At 40.5% G+C, this 18,297-nt stretch overlaps 2 protein-coding genes across 12 annotated transcripts in view; one reads left to right on the forward strand and one right to left on the reverse strand.

Annotated features, from left to right (window-relative positions):
• Positions 1-466: 466 nt before the first annotated feature.
• Positions 467-7,366, forward strand: nsun6 (NOP2/Sun RNA methyltransferase 6). 3 transcript variants are annotated; one of them, XM_034213993.1, is made up of 12 exons: positions 467-512; positions 1,259-1,342; positions 1,951-2,106; positions 2,182-2,279; positions 2,686-2,792; positions 2,899-3,052; positions 3,184-3,265; positions 3,348-3,467; positions 4,416-4,560; positions 4,640-4,785; positions 6,452-6,577; positions 6,649-7,366. In XM_034213993.1, the coding sequence occupies exons 2-12, from the start codon at positions 1,268-1,270 to the stop codon at positions 6,826-6,828; spliced, it is 1,389 nt and encodes a 462-aa protein (XP_034069884.1). In that variant the 5' UTR covers positions 467-512; positions 1,259-1,267; the 3' UTR covers positions 6,829-7,366. The 3 variants fall into 3 exon arrangements, with proteins under 3 accessions (XP_034069884.1, XP_034069886.1, XP_034069885.1); XM_034213995.1 differs by having other exon boundaries at positions 2,185-2,279; XM_034213994.1 differs by lacking the exon at positions 467-512 and adding an exon at positions 1,132-1,175.
• A 580-nt stretch (positions 7,367-7,946) lies between these two features.
• The window catches only part of cacnb2a (calcium channel, voltage-dependent, beta 2a), a 53,601-nt gene continuing 43,250 nt past the window's right edge, over positions 7,947-18,297 (reverse strand). For 6 of the 9 annotated variants that reach the window (XM_034213984.1, XM_034213983.1, XM_034213992.1 and 3 more), the window contains 9 exons: positions 18,136-18,212; positions 17,691-17,824; positions 15,578-15,658; positions 15,411-15,469; positions 14,386-14,495; positions 13,138-13,289; positions 12,504-12,599; positions 11,872-12,054; positions 7,947-10,553 (listed from right to left, as the gene is read on the reverse strand). In XM_034213984.1, the coding sequence (XP_034069875.1) occupies positions 9,792-10,553; positions 11,872-12,054; positions 12,504-12,599; positions 13,138-13,289; positions 14,386-14,495; positions 15,411-15,469; positions 15,578-15,658; positions 17,691-17,824; positions 18,136-18,212 (1,654 nt within the window). In that variant the 3' untranslated portion in view covers positions 7,947-9,791. Of the gene's footprint in view, positions 10,554-11,871; positions 12,055-12,503; positions 12,600-13,137; positions 13,290-14,385; positions 14,496-15,410; positions 15,470-15,577; positions 15,659-17,484; positions 17,505-17,690; positions 17,825-18,135; positions 18,213-18,297 lie in introns of all 9 variants that reach the window. The other 3 variants (XM_034213987.1, XM_034213991.1, XM_034213990.1) reach the window with 1 other exon arrangement.

Genomic DNA, 18,297 nt, shown 5'->3' on the forward strand with positions numbered 1-18,297 from the left:
ACCATAAGACAAAATGTAAAGCATTATACTTTCAGTTTTCTTCTTGTATATTTTACTTTTTAAATGCTATGAACTGGAAATGTATTTTAAGTCACCCAATTTAGCATGTATAAGCAGTATTTCTATAATGTTTGTGTGTAAGTGTGTCAACAATTAGAACTCCTCCTGTGGTAATGAGCAGCACGGTGTTTAAACAAACTGAATGACAGTGTTAACAAATGCTCAAAGAATGGCTTCATAGCAAAGGTTATAATTGTTGACAAATGCATAAAATAATTATTGTGAAAAGTACAACATTCAAGTATTTAAAATACACGTGTACATAATGCATATGTATACACCTTGCGTTTCTTAATACAACACAAATACCATACGTTTCGGTGATCAACAATAGACTTCATACATAAATGAATCAACAGGCTATACAGACATCAACTACTGACACGTGACCAAGCTAGTGACGTATACGGAAGTAATTGTCAAAACACCAGCGCTCCATGGCACCACAGAACGTGAGTACCTACAGATTGTTAAAATAGCCTTAAGATTAATTGTACTCCTATATTTTTGACTTTTGACAAGTCATTAATTGTGTGTAAAGAAATTATATGTGTAGAATAGGATTAACCACGAGTATTTAGAGGACTAATATGACCTGTGACTTAAAGTAACGTTAAGTGTGAACAAAAATAATGGACACAACAGATAACAGGAGACGCACTTACAAGGAAATTGTGTGCAATGATTAACGGGTTCCGAGATTCATTCATTCATTAAAATATGTGTAGCCTACGTATTTTATTGTTTTATTCTGGGCTTTTACGTTGCAGTCTTTTTAAATTGCAATCGTAATTATTTGTGAAACGTTGTTTGCGCTTGTTGGGACAAGCGTGCCTCATGTGCAATACACTAAAAACAAGTGATTCAAAATGTATTATAACACTGGCATCAAATCAATCATGAATTTGGTTTCTTTGAAACATGTCTCAAATTGAGTTTAATAGGATCCCAGTTATGATCAATTTTGAGTTATGTTATTATTACAACTGCCTCCCTTCTGTGGAATAGACCTCAGTAAAGTGTTTTCGTCTTTAATTATCCCCCACAATGTCAACATATCACCACCACTCACCGTTTTTTAACCTCAACCAATCAAGACGACAGCCCTCAGAACTGTAAGCATATCTTTGTACCTCATTTCATTGCAGTGAATCTTGATTTATTTGCTTTTCTGTTATTGTTACTTTCCTTTGAACAGATTTAAGTGATGTCTACTTTTCCAAGGATATCCCTGAGACCTGAAGTCACTGATTATCTCAAGAATGTCTTCTTAAACAAGGAGGTAGACATTTCATTGTTTTTCTTTGGAAACGGTTTGTGTTTTCAGGAGAATCATAATACACCTCTTAAAAAGTGGATGTCTTTGCTTCAGTGAAAAAGCTAGCATGGGGGTAATCTGGGAACCTTCATGGCTTACCAGAGAATTTAGATGAACTGATGCCATGACTACAAATTACCTCAGTAAAACCCTCCCTAACATAGTTATGGCTTTCCAAATAAATGTTGTCATAACTTCTGTGCTATTTTTGTCTCCCCACACTTGTGTAATGCACTTTCATGGCATGGTTTGTTTTTTGTATCTATAATAATGAGTCCCAGAATCAGCCCTTAAATGTATGTTTTGTGTTATAGTAGAAAGTTAATTGCAGATGATGTTCTCAATGGTAAATGTAGTCCTGTGAACTACAGATTCATTCTATACAAAAGTTGACCTGAGTTATGTAAATTAAGGACAGTAATGTTATTTTTACTTGACATAGTTAAAGTTGAATGTTTTAGTAGCATTTGCTGAAAGTGAAAGGCTGAATCTCAAAAGACGCCACGTTTCTGACAGTTTTCTAATTGCCAATTCCATAATTTGCATACTTTGATTATCCTTTTTGAATTCAGGTGTTAGCAGCAGTCGGCCATCAGGAGGCAGAAAGTCGTTTCCAGAGGCTGCTCACATGTCTGTCTCACCCTCCTTCTTACACTTGTGTTCGGGCCAGTACTCATCTCGCTCCCCTGGAAGAGATCAGACAAAAGTTAGGGGAGGAGCTCAAAAAGGTGAGGAAAAAAGGAAATGACCCACAGTGGTCGTCAGTCGGGCCCTAACTTTTCTCTGTGTTGCTGTTATTGAAGCAGCAGATGTGCACCTCATCAGAAAAGGAGGTCTCAGTTCAGATTCTTCCTCACCCACGAATTCCAGATGTGCTGCTGCTTCCTGTCGATGGCCCGAGGTATGTGAGGAATGCTAGAACCACGTCAGAGCGATATGAATGTGCTCTATGGAGAACACACTTAGCTTTAAATCGCGTATCAGTCTGCCCATAGGGAGTGTTTCCTCAAGCCAAACCTACATTGATTTTCAAACAATGACAACAGAAGAAAACTCAGGAAATGTTGTTTAGGTGTGCGTTTTCATGCAAACAAAAAATACAGTAACAGTACAATAAAGATGTCATAGTGGTATCATTTTTTTTATTACTTAAAATAAAAGACTTAAAATATGCAACAAATTGTGAACCCATGCCAAGATTTGCTCTATCTCCAGTATAAAAATTGTCCGTACTAAACCAAAGAAGGAGGATGCTTTAATGAGATGGGTGTAGAAGTGTGTGACTTCCATCCCTCTCCTGTTCTCAGACCTGTGGAGCAGCTCAGCTCAGAGGTGGTGGTTGGCGCTCAGTGTGGCAGTGCTGTCCTCAGAGGCGCCAATGTCTTTGTCCCGGGGATCCTAGCCAGCCCCAAGTGTAAGTCTCAAAAACAGATGCTGGGAAAGATATGTGTCCAACAATACACATCTAGTTATATTCAACAATGTAGAGCTGTGGCTTTCTAACTTGATATCTGTTTTAGTCATGAAGGCTGGCGATGTGGTGTCTGTCTTCTCTGACTTGGAGGGTCGCTGCACCCGAGGAGCCACAAGCTTCCAGGGAATGAGAGGGTTTGTGGGAAATGGAGTTGCTCAAATAGACCGCTCCGGCATCTTCTGCACAGATGTAGCTGCCAAGTAAGTAAATGGCTTTAAAGGAGGAGTAAACAAAATATTTCCAAACCTAAACACCTTTATTATAGTGGTTGCACATCTGTACAGTTTAAAATAAAATGTAATAAGCAAAACATATTGCACTGTTATTTTAGGGGAGTAGGTGTTCGGATGGTAGAGCCACTTTACCAGAGCCCTTCCTTTGATGGTGTTTTACCAAACCTAGCATTCCTGCAGGTATTTATACTTTTAAAATGTAAAATGGAGTAATTGAAACACAGTTCTTATCTATCACGAGGTGTTTTTCCATGTTGTGCAGAACCTTCCCTCTGTAGTGGTGGGACATGTTCTCGGGCCTCTTCCTGGAGAACGGATCCTGGATATGTGCGCTGCGCCCGGAGGGAAGACCTGCCACATCGCTGCGCTCATGAGGGATCAGGTACAATTTGCTGGAGGAATCAGAGTTAATATTCAGGCTTTCAATCGGAGAATCCAGCCTATTAAACACAAATCTAAAGCACAGCTTGATCTAGAGCAGCAGTTCCCAAAATAGTGTTGCAAGATAAATCTGAGGGGAAATGAGACGATGTATGGGATTGTAGAGGATCAAAAACACATTTATTTGACACTTTTCTCCTGACTTTTCTGTAATAATAAAGTACGGAATAGTTTTCCCCCTTCAGGCTTCTAAGGGGTTATTCATATGAAACTACTTGAGAAAGGTTGAACAGCTTATGGAATTATTAAACTTCTAATGACATACAGAGACATTTAAGTGGAATCAAGCCAAAAAACCATGGGAGTCAACTTTGTTTGTTTCTATATCACGTCACTTACTGTAGATATTATTTGTTAGAATAAGTGTTCCTACTACAGGTTTTTACCTTTACTGAAGTAGAGTTTTGCAGTACTTGTACTTTATTTAAGTGTTTGTTTCTTTTGCTATTTTTTTACATTTCTGCTCCGCTCGATTTATCTGAATGCTAAAGTCACAGATGACTTTTAAACCATGCGACGCACCTGCTTGTGTAAAGCATTTCCTGAAATATTATTTTTGTTTTATTCTCATGCTGCAGCCTGCCTCACATCTAGAAGATAGGTGAAACAAGTTGATTCAAATGATAAACGGGTTGACATTTTCTAGCTGGACTGCTAATCAAGCCTTTTCAAAAATTAAAGTTTAAAATGTTAAAACTAAAATGCTTCCTACACATAAATGCATCAGTGAAAATGATACTATTTGGACTTTATATATATATAACGCTGTTAAACGACACACTGCCTGACGAGTATTTGATGAGAAGATTTTCAATGCAGGACCTTTTAGAAGGATCTGATGCTTTTTGTTTCTTGTTAATGAATTTCCGTCTCTTTCCGTCTCACACAGGGTGAGGTTGTGGCCCTGGAGAAAATCAAAAATAAGATTGATCGTATTCGTCAAAATGCCAAAATGTTGCAATTAAACTCAGTTAAAGTGTATTGCTTTAACAGCACTAAAGCTGTGAGCAGCAACTCTGCACAGGAGCATGAAGGTACACAGTGACACATACATGATATATAAAGCCAACCCTCAGTACGCTGTACTTACTTCTGTTTCTGGACTTCTTCCAGGACCTCCTTTCTCTGCTGAAAGTTTCGACCGGGTTCTTCTGGACGCCCCCTGCAGTGGCCTCGGGCAGAGACCCAGCATGTCCTGTACCTGGAGCCTGAAGGAGCTCCGTTCCTACCAACCTCTGCAGCGCAAGTTATTCCACGCTGTAGGTTTTACCACACAGAGGAAGCACTTTCACATCCGATTTAACTCACAGCATTGGTAGTGGCTCCTTTTGACCAGTAGATGGCAGCAGATGGCATACATTACACTGAAATCACAACTAAACTCCAAATACACTCAAAGATTATTCATTCAGAAGTTTTCCCTCTACTCAAATCATTACTATACCTTAACTCATCAAGTGCATTTAAAACCACATCCACCAATACTATACTGAAAATGTTCTTTATAATATACCCTCCATTCGGTGTTAAAGGGCCCATGTCATGGCCATTTCTACTGATCATAATTCCATTGTTGAGGTATACTAAAATAGATTTATATTGTGCAATTTCCAAACTCACATTGGTTTCTCATACAGCATCTCTGTATAGTATGTGTATTCACTCTCTGTCCTAAACGGCTTGTTGGAGCTCCTCCTCCCCCCTCCCTGTGAGCCCAGTGGCCGTCTGCGAGACACAGCGAAACCCAGCACGAAACCAGCCAGAACACACACACACCCGCAGCCTGGCAGGGAGTTTGTGTGTGTGCTCTCACAAACTCACAGCCTAGCCGCGTCCCGCCGTCTCCGGCTGAGAAATCGTCAGAGCTGCAGCTGAGAAAAGATTGAGCGTGTGTGTGAGGAACAGCTCCGCGGACGTTACGTTACGTCACTATACCCAGGAAGAATAAAAATAAATCTCCAACGAGGCGTTCTGGGGCAGCATAGACAGGTCTTTTCTGTGTTAGAGTTTTACTCGCTACAGGGTATACTTTGAGGGTTTGTGACTCTGCAGACCGTTTACATGCAGAAAAAGCTACATAACACAAGGGGACGGGTGATAACCAGAAAAGCATGACATGGGACCTTTAATACAAATACAGCTTTCAGCTCTAAAGGAAAACAAATGTCACCCGTCTTTTGCGATAACTTAAAATGAAAGATAACTTAACTAAGTATTGTGATGGTGTTTTTAAAGCAGCCCCAGAAAGTATTTCTACTTTTACGTTAACTAACACACATTCTCGTCACTTTTATACATGTACATCAATGTAGACTAAAGTCAATGTAAAACCTGTTTGCTTTTTTTGCTTCGAGTATGGCTAACAGATGGATTACTAAAGAGGGATTAGAGTCCAATGCGGAGGACATCAATTATCCCCAGTGCAATATATAGTGCTCCATCACACGCATGTTATTAAGTCTCATCTAGACTAAATAAAGACGCATTGCTGTGTCTGTGCTTGTGTGAAGCTTAACTTATTGTTGTTGGCCACGTGGGGGCAGCAGAAACACAACTGACCTTTTGAGTTGGCAAACGTGTTATCAAACATGCTTATATCATACCCAGCAGGAAGAGACTACCTGTCATTTATTTGGACAGATTTGTATGGCCACTTTATGAAGGAAAGTTGGATATTCACTCTAAGTGCCCCCTTATGTCCTTTTATACAAAGCCTGGCCAAAGATAATGCTATGACAGTGGTAAGAGTGTACCAAAACGGTAAAGCTGTGAACCAGAAAACAAACAATGAGCTGAAACTCAGGATAACATGTGGTAAATCTGAGAATGTATTGTATCAGAAAGTTGACCACTTTCATTGTTTTACATTATTATTAAACTATTAATTATAACTGCTTTAATACATTGTCTTTATGAAAATTACAGGCAGTGCAGTTGCTGAAGAAAGGTGGGGTTATTGTGTACAGCACCTGCACAGTGACTCTAGCAGAAAATGAGGAGCAGGTAGCGTGGGCCCTGGAGACCTTCCCCTGCCTCACGCTCCAGCCTCAGGTAGGAAAAAAACACCTCGTGGATAAACTCACAAATTTAGAAGGGATTGTTAGATAACATTTTGTTTCCAGGAGCCTCACATTGGCTCAGAAGGCATGCTGGGAGCCGGCCTGTCACCTGAGCAGCTGCGCCTCCTCCAGAGATTCAGTCCGGAGCTGACCTGGGACCAGACAGGAGCGGCGGCCCCCCTCCCCTACAGAGCCGACAGGGACACCATCGGTTTCTTTATTGCTAAGTTCCTGAAAAAGTGACTGTGGGGCATGTTTTCTCTTACAACCCCATCGGCTCTACCATGAGACTGCAGACGGGAACAATAGTGTTTATATTACAACACTGTGTGCTTTGACGGGGCAGTGTTGACAAAGACGCTCACTGTGCTGTTTACAGCATCTGCCTCTTAACAGCTGCTCTCTGAAACTGCAGGCCATATAGGGATAAGCTTTATAAACACCAAGGGCAGGAGAGAGGGTGGGAGGAAGGAGGGAGGCACGTGGGGATGGAGAGTGAATGAGTATTGGCAAATGCAGCAGTGCTTGCATTGCCATAACAACAGTGACGACACAGCTGCCATGGTGACCGTGGATTCGCTGGATTTCAGAGATCAGGAAGTCGCGTGCAGAAAGAGGTCATCAGTGGTATTAACAATTTAGTGTCTTTTAGTAGTTGTGGGGACAACTGGGACCTCTAAATCAGACTTGTGCTACTCGTAAGAGAAATTATGCTGTGTGTAGTTCAGTCACCATAAATAAATTATTTGTTTTCAAAATAAAAGTTCCTTTAAATAAAAAATGACCGGTTCCTGTTAACTGCACATTAACCAGTTAAACTCATGAAATGTTGGCTTGAATACAAATTACATCACTCATCTCTAATTTCTTCAGTGCAAATTGAATTATGGGTGTCCATTAAATCTGCAGAATGTATAGTGCCGACACTGCACAAACATCTGGCCCCTTCTCCCATCATGCGGCATTTTGAGGACCTTCACAATGACCTCAGCTCAATCCCTCTTCCTGGGAATACCATTAGACTCTTAAGTCCGTCCACACACATCTGTCTGGAAATGCCAGCCGACTGCACATCAGCACTGAATGTAGAGCTGATTAAAATGGCCGCTTCTTTCACTGCTGCACTGAAGGTGTTTTTGTTCATCTATTTTGGAGGCATCTGAGTGTGGAGAAGCTATTTCAGATGCATCCCCACAGTTTTGTCGTTCATGTCCATGTTGTCATGACGACTCAGAAGGCAGGCCAAGGAGTCTACCTCAATTTTTCAGCAGAGTTTCCGAATATTTATAGACACTGCTCTCCTCCTCCTGTCTGGGTCTTCTGACAAAGCACACATCAACATTTTTCTCCCCCTTCATCAGTCCTTTGTTGCCAACTTTATTCTTCATATTTATGCATTATGTACATTCACATGTACACTGTAAGAAAATCTGTAGTGCTACCAATGTAGCATAGAAATTGAGTCCTTTTTATAATTACAATTGTCAGGCAAAATCAAAAAAGTGAAGGGATAGGGTGGGTTTGTAAACAGAGGGGCATAGAGCCAGCTCAATTCAGAATTCCTGTATTATGGAATTTTACAGGAAAAGTTCAACGTTGAGCCAACATAATTGACCCTTAAAATAGGTTGTGTTAGTAAGGGGAATGATACAAATATTTTTGTCTGGAAAACATTTGAGAATTGTTTGAGTTGCAAGTGCATCTTTAAACATTTTTAGTGAGGAACGTCCTGAAGAAGATATCTTAAAATCAACATTCATTTATACTCTGAGGTGGGAGATCAAGTGGGAATTGAACAACATTCAATAGAAAAAGGGGTTAGACTTAATAAAACATGAATCTAAGTGAAGTTTTGGTTGTAGACCTACAGAAAAGTTGCAAAAGTGCAGAAGGGTGTATCAATGGTATAAAATGTTTCTGGACCCATACAAAGAGAACAGTACTGCATCTACGAGAGGAAGTTGTAGAATTTGTTTGTCTTGTAAGGCAAGACTAAGGTGCACCTCCAGGGAGGCTTAAAGATGTCCGAACCCAATATCTTGAACCATTGATGCAGAATTTAAAAAAGGAACTAAGCTATACATGATTAACATAAAATTAAGGGAGTAGTCTGACACTTTAGGAACATGCTTACTAGCTTCCTTGCTGATAATTAAATTACAAAATCAATACCACTTTGTTATCTGTCGGTTACATATTAGCCTGCAACTAGCAATAGCAGCCTGCTAGCTTACTGTGAGTCAGCTGAAGATAAATCGCAACTTTTTAAATTTGGTTATTTATACAAAACAACATTTTACATATAAAAGGTTAGTTAGTGAGCTTTAAATATTATTTGCAACCTTCAAACAGGGAATGACTGGCTGTCTTCCCGTATGTAGCTAAGCTAACAGGCTGCTAGCTGTAACACCATAATGTACCTTACTATGAGTGTAATTGATCTTTCCCTTTAGACCCAGTTGGCAGTTAATTAGGTGCTAAAACAAATCAAGTCTAATCCAACAGTCCTGTTCTTTAGACTACCCTCATTGATATAAATGGGGTGGAGAAAATAATAGAAACTACCAATATAACAATACAATACAAACCAAAAGCACCACACACTGCAGTCTCCAAAGTTATGATAAAGTTCAGTTTCAACAAAAACTGTTGAATACCTTTATGGAGGTATTATATTTTGGACTGCATTAGTTTTAGTTGTACCTAACAAACTGGCCACTCTCAGCAAGACAGAGAATAAGCCTATTTCCCAAATTGACAAACTATTCTTTAAAACAAATTTCATCTGCAAATACAGTCTCAAACTAACTTGGTTAGTCAACTGTTGGAGTCAACCCTAGCAGTAGTCTGAAGGAACTAATTATTCAAGTGATAGCAAGCAAACAAATAAAAAATGCTAATCACAGAAAGCACAGCTCCGTACAGAAAACAATTCTGCTTTTGTGTCATGCTTTATCAAACACAGGTTTAAAATATGCATATTTGAGAATATTCATGCATATCCACACATAAACAACGTCTATGCATAGATACACACATACATATATTTATATCTATGTAATTAAAATCCTGCCATTGAAAAAGATGCAACAGCATTTAAAAAGGAAGTGTACATAAATAGGATGCTGTGGTTTCAGGGTATAGCAGCACGATGGGAGAACAGAATGGTTAAGAGTCCAGATGAGCTTCGGGAGGGATTTGGTCCGTCACTGGTGGATGTAGGAGTCTCTGGACCACTCCCCTGCGTCTCCCCTCTTTTTGGGAGCCACCTCCACCTCTCGGTCCCTGTCTCTGTCCCGATCGTAGTATTGGTGGTGGTGGTGGTCCCGTGCCGGCCGGTGATGGTGCGAGCGCTGCTTGTTCCGTTCGTTATGGTCCTGCTCGCGCTCCTTTGAGCGGTGTTGTCCAGTGCTGTGGCCGGCCTCCTCCACGCCCCCCCGGTGATGGTGATGGTGGTGGTGGTTGTGGTCCCGGTGGGGCAGTGGCTCATATCGCTGTTGCTGCTGGGGGTGCCCCTCCCCTAGATCCTCCTCCTCCTCCTCCTCCTCCTCCTCCTCCTCCTCATCTTCCTCCTCCTCCTCTTCATCCTCCTCCTCCCGGTGGAGGAGTTGAGTGCGTGGCTCGATATAAGCCGAGTCCTTGCTCTCTCGGCTCTCTCGGCTCTCTCGGCTCTCGGGGGTCTCAGAGTCCAAAGTTTCCTGCCGAGAGAGGCCCCGCCCCCGACCGCTGTGGTGGTGGTGGTGGTTGTGCTGCTCAGTCCTGGTGGAAGACGAACGGTGGTGGATGTGCTGGGCTCTCCTGGAGGTCTCTGTCCTCAGAGGCCTCTCCTCCTCATTGCCCTCCCCCTCAGCCTCCCCATCGGCATCACCCTGGTCCTGGTGGTGGTGGTGATGGTGATGATGGTGATCCTCTCTGGAGCCCTTTCTCTCCACCAATGCTTTATCACCTTTCTGCTCTACACCGCTGCCCTGGGGTCAGTAACATATGTCAGTCAGTCAGGGGACTTAAAGCAAGAAAATGCAAGAAAATGCACTGCAAACACACACAAACACAACTCATGCAGATTCATATTCACTTCAACCTTGCTTCTGGTGTATTTAAGCACTCACGCTTGAACACACACACTGCATGAATATTCATCAACCAACCATAGAAGGTTAATGAATCATTGGAGGAAGGACATTTTAAATATAACTTTCAAGGTTTCTGAATTTTCAATCAGCAGGACCAAGAGGGAATCCTTATAGATTTCAGGCACTTCAATTCTGAAAGAACTTTAACATTTATCTGAGCACCTTTTCACACTCACCACACTATCAATCACATGTCAATTTAATCCTGCTCCTCATCAATTTCAGGGATTTCCCAAGTCTTACATTTCCCATTGTGATGGCAGTGGATGGAGAAAGGGGTAGAGGTGTTAATATCACTCTCAGATGTGTGACCTGAGGTGAAAATGTTATACTATACAAAATCATACAATGGAAATTAAAACCTATCCTACACTCAATGACTGTTTTACCAATAAGAACTATAAATGAATTGCATTTGAAATCAAGGATTTCAGGTAATTATGTAGACCCACTTCCTGTCTGCCTCTGCTCTAAATTTCCCCAAAATGTGTTGCACATTTTATCCTTATTCTGCTTTATTATTCAGAGCAGTGTGTATCCCACAATGCAACACCGTTTTGTGCACCACACCTCTCCAATTGTTGGTAGTAATGCACCGTTAAACAGTTTTTTGAGCAGACGTTTAAGTTTGTGTTTAAATTTAGTTTAGAAATTATAATTAGTGTCCAAACACCACGCAGTTACAGCAGAAAATCAACAGATGTTAATTTCCTAACCTAAAAAAAAATTCTTGAGACGAAAACAATAGCTGCACACAAGTATTAAATAATAACAGAAAATGTTCAGCAACAATTTGAGAGACAAGATAATTACTTAGCATTCAATCTAATATCATGTTATGTCTCTTTTACTACAATAGCCTGGCATGCTTCTAACTAGCTTTAATTGCTGTATAATTAAATAACAGCTCTGAGGCACGAAATGTCATTGTTTCTGTAAGGCTGTGGGTAATCCAAATTATTCATCATTAAGTTGAATCAAAATAAGGCTAACAAAGTATCTACACACAAATACCTTAAGTGTGGGTGTTGGAAAATAACCTAAACCTTATTTACTGCAGTTATTTTTCTTTTCTCACTCTCTAGGGCTTTAGCATGGTCTCTGCTACTTCTTATCCTGTCCTGTTTCTCTGCACAGCTTTGCTACAGGTTACCTGCACGGCGGAGACCGGGGTGGGGCTGGAGGGCAGGGCGGCTGTGGGCAGCTTTGTTAGCATTGGGTTGGGGGGGTTGGAGCTTGTGGGGTGAGTGCTCTTCCAGTACGCCTCCAGGTAATCCGCCATATGCTCACATGCATCCTCCAGCTGGTTCTCATCTAGGATGATGTCGAACATCTCCTGAGGAAGGGGGGAGAAAGGGTTAAAGGAAACATGAACAATTTGAAAGTAGAGAAAACAAGATGGGGCTTTAGAGGATCTATAAACAAATCATAATGATCGTCATACACAAACTGTCCCAGCATGAGAACTAAATGGCATTAGGAATTAATTATCAGACAATCTTAATTCCCTAAAGATGTGGATTGTCATTTGAATTAAATTGAGCCTCCACTTTCACAAGCCTGGGTTGCTTGCTTCAATTTCTAAAATAATAACTAAGCCGATTACAGCACGGAAATAGAACTGGCATAAATTATAAAGCTGTAAAAAAAAAAACACTTCACATATCCATGCAACTAAAATCTAGTTTCAATACCACATCTGAAATATAAAACTGCAGGTTGTTTTAAACACTGGGTTTAAGTCGGTGATGATTTGGGTAATTTGGGTCCACTGTGGAGACTTACAGGAGGGCACTGAGCCAGCTTGTCAGCAGCCACCATCTGGACATTGAGGTGTTTGGCCTGAGACTTGCCTCTAGACTTGATGAGCCTCGTGAGCACCTGAGGGCAAAAAGGCAACATGGTCATGGTGGTTTTATTTAGACAAAAATGGAAATACAAAAACAAAGAAGATAGCTTTTATATAGCCAAAGCCATTAACAGGTAGTGGTGGAAAGTAACTAATGGATCGTGTCTAAAAAATAGGTTGAGCACAAGAGATTTCTGCTGCTTTGTATTTTTACCAAATTATATTTCTGTGTGATTCTCCCCTAAAGGTTAGCTGTATATGATATGGCAGAGGTTAGTAATTAAGAGGACAGGTGGCAGACAATGTTTTATTTTAGCCCGCTGAGAGTGTGATTCACACTGATGCCACTCTGATTTCAAGCTTGTATCTCTTTAGCAATGCCTTTTCTCATCCTCTATGTTACCCAAATAACTGTTTATTTGACTGATCACTGAATCATGAGCCCTTTTTTTCAACTCATGCTGAAGGTCAAAGCGATGAATCAGTCCCCTCAAACATGCATTATTTAACATCAGAGCTAGGACACTTTTTAAAAACGCACAATAACTGGCTGTGTCACGTTTTACTCACCTTAGGAGAGGTTATCTTGACGTAGACAATGATGGGGGCGAGGGAGGTCTTCCCCAGCTGTGACGGGTGGTTGATGGTGTCGGCGTCCAGAACCACCAGCTGTAACGTCCGGGCAAGTTCGAAAATCCGCTCAATCTCACTCTGGACTTCAGCTGAAGAAGAAACGAAAGATGTCAATTCAGAGGAATGACTTCATTTATTTCATAATCAAATAGAGCCACTTGTTTTTTGATGGAAAAGGTGGCGTACTCATAAACCAACTGTTTTACCACACAACCCCAACTCCAACAGATGACAACGTGACTTAAAATCTGTGCTACAAATATCCCAGCAGGGCACGATTCCCAATCTGAGAAGAATCACAGCCAAGCTTCATGACTTCCAGTCACGACAAAGTCTGTAGTAAACTGATAAAATGAAAACATTCCACATTAACAGCTCATTCAGGCTACGCCTGTATCACACATTCTCATTTTCTTGCTAAAATATGCCAGAGGGGTGATACATTTTTCACTTATTTCCAATGCAACATTTTCTTGTATAACTTTACACTCATCAAGAAAACACTAATTTTTGATTCAAGACATTTGCATCAGAAACAAATGTCCAAATCTTTAAATCTTTGTGTAGATTTCCTTTAGGAAAAGTGAACATTTTAGGGTCTATAATGCATGAAGTGGCTTGTTAAGAGGATTTCTTATATGTAAATAAGTAATTAAAGTGACACCGGATGAAAAATGGGGAATTTTCTTTTTTTCTCATCGTCTCTATCCAAGTGTAATATTAAAAAGACAGCTTAGCGAACGTGTGGGATCTGTTTCCTTATGCTAATTCTGAAGTAATTTCCTGCTACAGCAGCACACCAATACATTTCCTGCATCTACAATATGATTTCCTTGGGACCTCTTACTCTGCTGCAGCTGCTGAGTGATGCTGATGTTGATACATAGCAAATATTGTCCCAGTTGTTTGACTCAGGAATCTGTTTAATTCTAATCGGATCTGAACCCAGATCAACCTCAGTCAAATCAGAGCGGCTCTTGAACTTGCTATCGTGCCTTGATGTTCTATATTTCATTCCTGACAAAAGGAAACCGGCCAAGGCCTGTCGGGAGTTATCATTACAATTGTCAAGAGTTCCTTTAATCGTTTCCTTCCTTTCCCACATAAGCTGGTCTCCTTGAAAACATTATGAATCAAAACAAAAGATGTTGACATGCATTGCACTTATTTCAAGCACGAACATACCCAAGTTGGAGCGCGTGTTGGAGCGCTCGATGATGGCGTGCTTGCTGGGATTGTTCAGGACTGAGCGTTTGGCCAGAGAGATGTCCGCTGTGACGCGAGTGATTGATATTCTGAAGAAAAGGAACAAGAGAAATACTTGATTTACCAGAGAAAAGACCCAAAAAAAGCAAAGAAGAAGCAAAGAAAAAAAATAGTAACGCTGTAAAAGATGGAAGAAGAAAATAGAACTCTCAAATCTGTTTGAAAAAGATGGAGCCAACAGGAGACAATACATTAACATTGCTCAAAGATAAATAACATGAGTTCATGGGTCTATGGTCAAACTCATTATACTTAATTACGTCTATTTCTGTGAACTTTATGAAGTAAGAATAGCATTACTCCAGATGTTCTGCTACCTGAGTGTAGCTACTGTAGCTATATAGTTGAGCTATTCTTTTTTTTTGCCTCTTAGCCAGAGACACTCTTGTAAGCGGTGATGCAGTTTATATATCTAGGCTTTTATTAAAGGTAGGCAGAATTGCAAAGTGAATGGGAGGCTTTCAGGGAACCAATCTAAACGCAGATGGTATCATTATCTTACAGCTATTTTATTGTGCAAGTAACGTTTACTTGTTAATGGTGTATTAAAGTCAATTATTGTCTATTGCCTCTTGAAACTAGGTTTGCAGAACATGACTTCAAGGGGAATTAACACAATACACTGCAGCTGCTGCTGGTCTGAGAGGATCTTAGTGTTAGTGTTGTGTAACTTCATGGCCTCTCTGCTTCAGATGGGTGGATGGACTCAACATTGAGTGAGTAGAATCCGGCTCTGCTCTAGGGCCCACTATGACCTATTAAGGACATGGAGGGGGTCTATTTAAAGCAGCAGCACACATCTGCAGGCCAAACAAACTTGTTACACACTCCCTTGGCCAACCTCAGGGGACTGATAAATACCAGCATATAGAGTTAGAGGGAGAAGGAATGAGGAAGGAAGGAAGCAGGATGAGAGCTTTTATTTTAGATCACGAGGAACTTACCTTCCCTCAAATCTGTGTTTCAAAAAGTCAAACAGCGCTTTTTGCATCATGTCTGTCACCTGTGGACCGGAAATGTAGGGGGAAATGAGAGCAACTTGTTAGTGGATTCACATTTTACAGATCATTTTCCAATAAAAGCAGGGTAGCATTAGAAATGGTTGTCGCACCTCATAGCCCTTCAGTGATGGTCCAACGAGAACCACGGGCCGCATAGAAGGCACAACATCGTACGGAGGAATGTGTTCCGTCTTCAGAGAGAAGAAGAAGAAAAAACAGTTGCACACATTTATGGAGACAAAGTAAACACTCACCATCACAAATCACTTGAGGGACTTGGGACAACACTGACCCAGACTACATTTAAAAGCACTGGAACATTGTGAACCATGAAATGGGACGTCCTAGCTGGCTCGACATAACACAAGCTTTGATTTATTTAATAGATTTGGCAGTTTACTTCACAAATGCCAACATCATCACATTGTTGAAACTTCAAAGAAGCTTACAGTAAAATGCAATATTTTATGATGGATTTCAATGTTTCGATAAATCCCCCCATTTCATGGTTCTGATGTTATGGCATCAACTATGTGAGAGGAAAGGTTAGTTGGACAGGGAGAAAAAGCCACAGTAGTTTAACAGAAGCTACAAAAAAAAAATGTGGGAAAATTAGGACAGTTAGGAAAACTTGCTCATTGCTGTTACGACAAAGTGGAAGCTCAGTTTGTGTAACCGCCTCGGTTTTAAATCAAAAATGAAAGAGGTGATTTTGACAAGAGCAGATGTTTTAAATTAGAGCAGAAATGAAAAGTTAGTCAAATTATAGAATGATGGATGTGTTGAGTTTAGACAGATCGCTATTGGTGCCGATCAGGTATGGTTTTACACACTGTTCAATGTCAATATATTATAATATGATTTTCCATCTGCGGTTTTAGTGCCACAGCAATCCCTTGCATTGACCTACTTTACATACGACCTTAAAAAGTATTCTAATAAATGTATTAAACCCATTATGAATTCAGATATTAAATAATGATGAAAGAGCACTGGTTTCAAATCCATTGAGGAATACAAATCTGTAACTGAAGAGAAAAAAGGTGATCATCCCTTGATAGAATAGTAATAGTCACTAGTTCTGCTAATCAGTTAAAGTCAAATTTAAGCAATAATTCTCAAATGTGTATTGGTTCAATCTTCTCAAATGTATATTTTAGTTTTTTTTGCATCACAATTAGCTGTCTGGATGTGTCAGAAAACTGCAGGAAATGTCAAGTACTTTATCTTTAAAAAAACAGAGTTTAAAAAATAAAAAGATTCTTCCCTTATGTTCAAGCTGCTGTCAATGTCTGTTATCTTTATGATGAGGGGGTTTTATGTTTGCTCTTCCTGCTCTCTCCACTTCTAAACATTTTCTGTCTGTCTCACATTTGCTGTCGTCAGCGTGCTTCCCATGGGACGTTGTGGGAACTGATGCACACTGCTGCTGACTAACGTGAAAGTACTAATGGACACAGTGGCTCCGCTCAAATACTTCTGTCCAACTCTACATTACTTTATGAACGTCAGCATAGTTATGGGAAATGTTCATGAACTAGCATTTCATACAATTAAGTTGTGTTAATCAGATTTTAGTGTTTTAAATAGATTTATCACATTGTAAAAGTATTGTAATAATTGAAACCTCTTGTGTCATGTTAAAAAATAACTTGTGTTTGCATGTTAGTTAGTGAGCTTTAAAGTCGCTGCAAGACCATTCCCCGTCTTTATGCTAAGCTAAGCTAGCAATCTCTTATCTCTTGTGGCATTAAGAAAGATATAGGAATGATAACGCTCTCATCTCATTTGATATTAGATGATAGACTATAACTATTATGAGCATACTTTTTATGAAGCCGTTCACACTGAGCTCTCACTCTGTCAGGATCACAAGTTCACTAACAAACACACAAACAATCACAAACACGACACAGAGGATTGCAGGAGCAGTGAGTAGGGTGAGAGCTGAATCTCTAAAGAGGGTTTGTATAGTTCAGGTCCCTGCTGAGCTGGTGCACTGCACGCCACGACTTACCGACTTCTGCTTCTGCTTAGCTGTGGTGAGACGGAAGAGGAGAAAGAGAGAGGTTAAGAACAGGCATGCATGCCAACGGACGGCAGCGGGACGAGGACTGTGTCCTAGACAAACAGGACGGGCGCTAAGTGAGGCCAAGCAGGCGTTTAGTCAAGAGACGTGCGGACAGATAAGAAAAAAAGAGCTTTAGGTAGTCCGGAATTTACCTTCTTAAAGAAGGGCATTCGTTTCTCTTTTGCTAGGGGTGACATGACAGTGTTTGGACTGGCTTTAGGGGAGCGCAGGTTGACCGGAAGCTCATTGTCCTCGAGGTCTAAGTCTGTGGCGTCTATGTCAATGGCTACGCACACAGACAGACAACAGCACCATCACATAAATGAACACAGGAGGGCACAGGTAACCGGGTACAATTCTCAATAACAGTAGCACAGAATGTACAGTATGCTACTAGACATTGACAGCAAAGGAAACATGAAAAAGTACATTTAAGGAAATTAAAACATCAACTTTATTGCTGGTATAAATATATAGGAAAAATCTAACTAGTGCATCTTACCTTCCACTTGAATTCAATGGTTAAAAGTAAGTTCAAAAGATTACAGAATAAAGGTATAAAGTTGGCGTTTTGAAGGTGCCCAAGAAGCTACTCACCAGACGAAGGAGGAGTAGATTTCCGTGAGTTAGGAACCACTTCACCTAAACTAGTAGATGAGTTTGCTCCCAATTTACTGAAAAGAGAGAACACGTGAGATCAACAACCCTTATGACGGCTACATTCATTTCACTTACACTTATTACACTTATGTACATTCA

This window comes from Gymnodraco acuticeps, unplaced genomic scaffold, assembly GCF_902827175.1.
Source record: "Gymnodraco acuticeps unplaced genomic scaffold, fGymAcu1.1, whole genome shotgun sequence".
In the NCBI taxonomy this organism is placed as follows: Eukaryota; Metazoa; Chordata; class Actinopteri; order Perciformes; family Bathydraconidae; genus Gymnodraco; species Gymnodraco acuticeps.

Coding starts and splice junctions, on each gene's coding strand:
- nsun6 (XM_034213993.1), top strand. CDS start 1,268: ATGTCTACTTTTCCAAGGATATCCCTGAGACCTGAAGTCACTGATTAT. Junction 3,266..3,347: donor CAAACCTAGCATTCCTGCAG/GTATTTATACTT, acceptor CATGTTGTGCAG/AACCTTCCCTCTGTAGTGGT. Junction 3,468..4,415: donor CTGCGCTCATGAGGGATCAG/GTACAATTTGCT, acceptor CGTCTCACACAG/GGTGAGGTTGTGGCCCTGGA.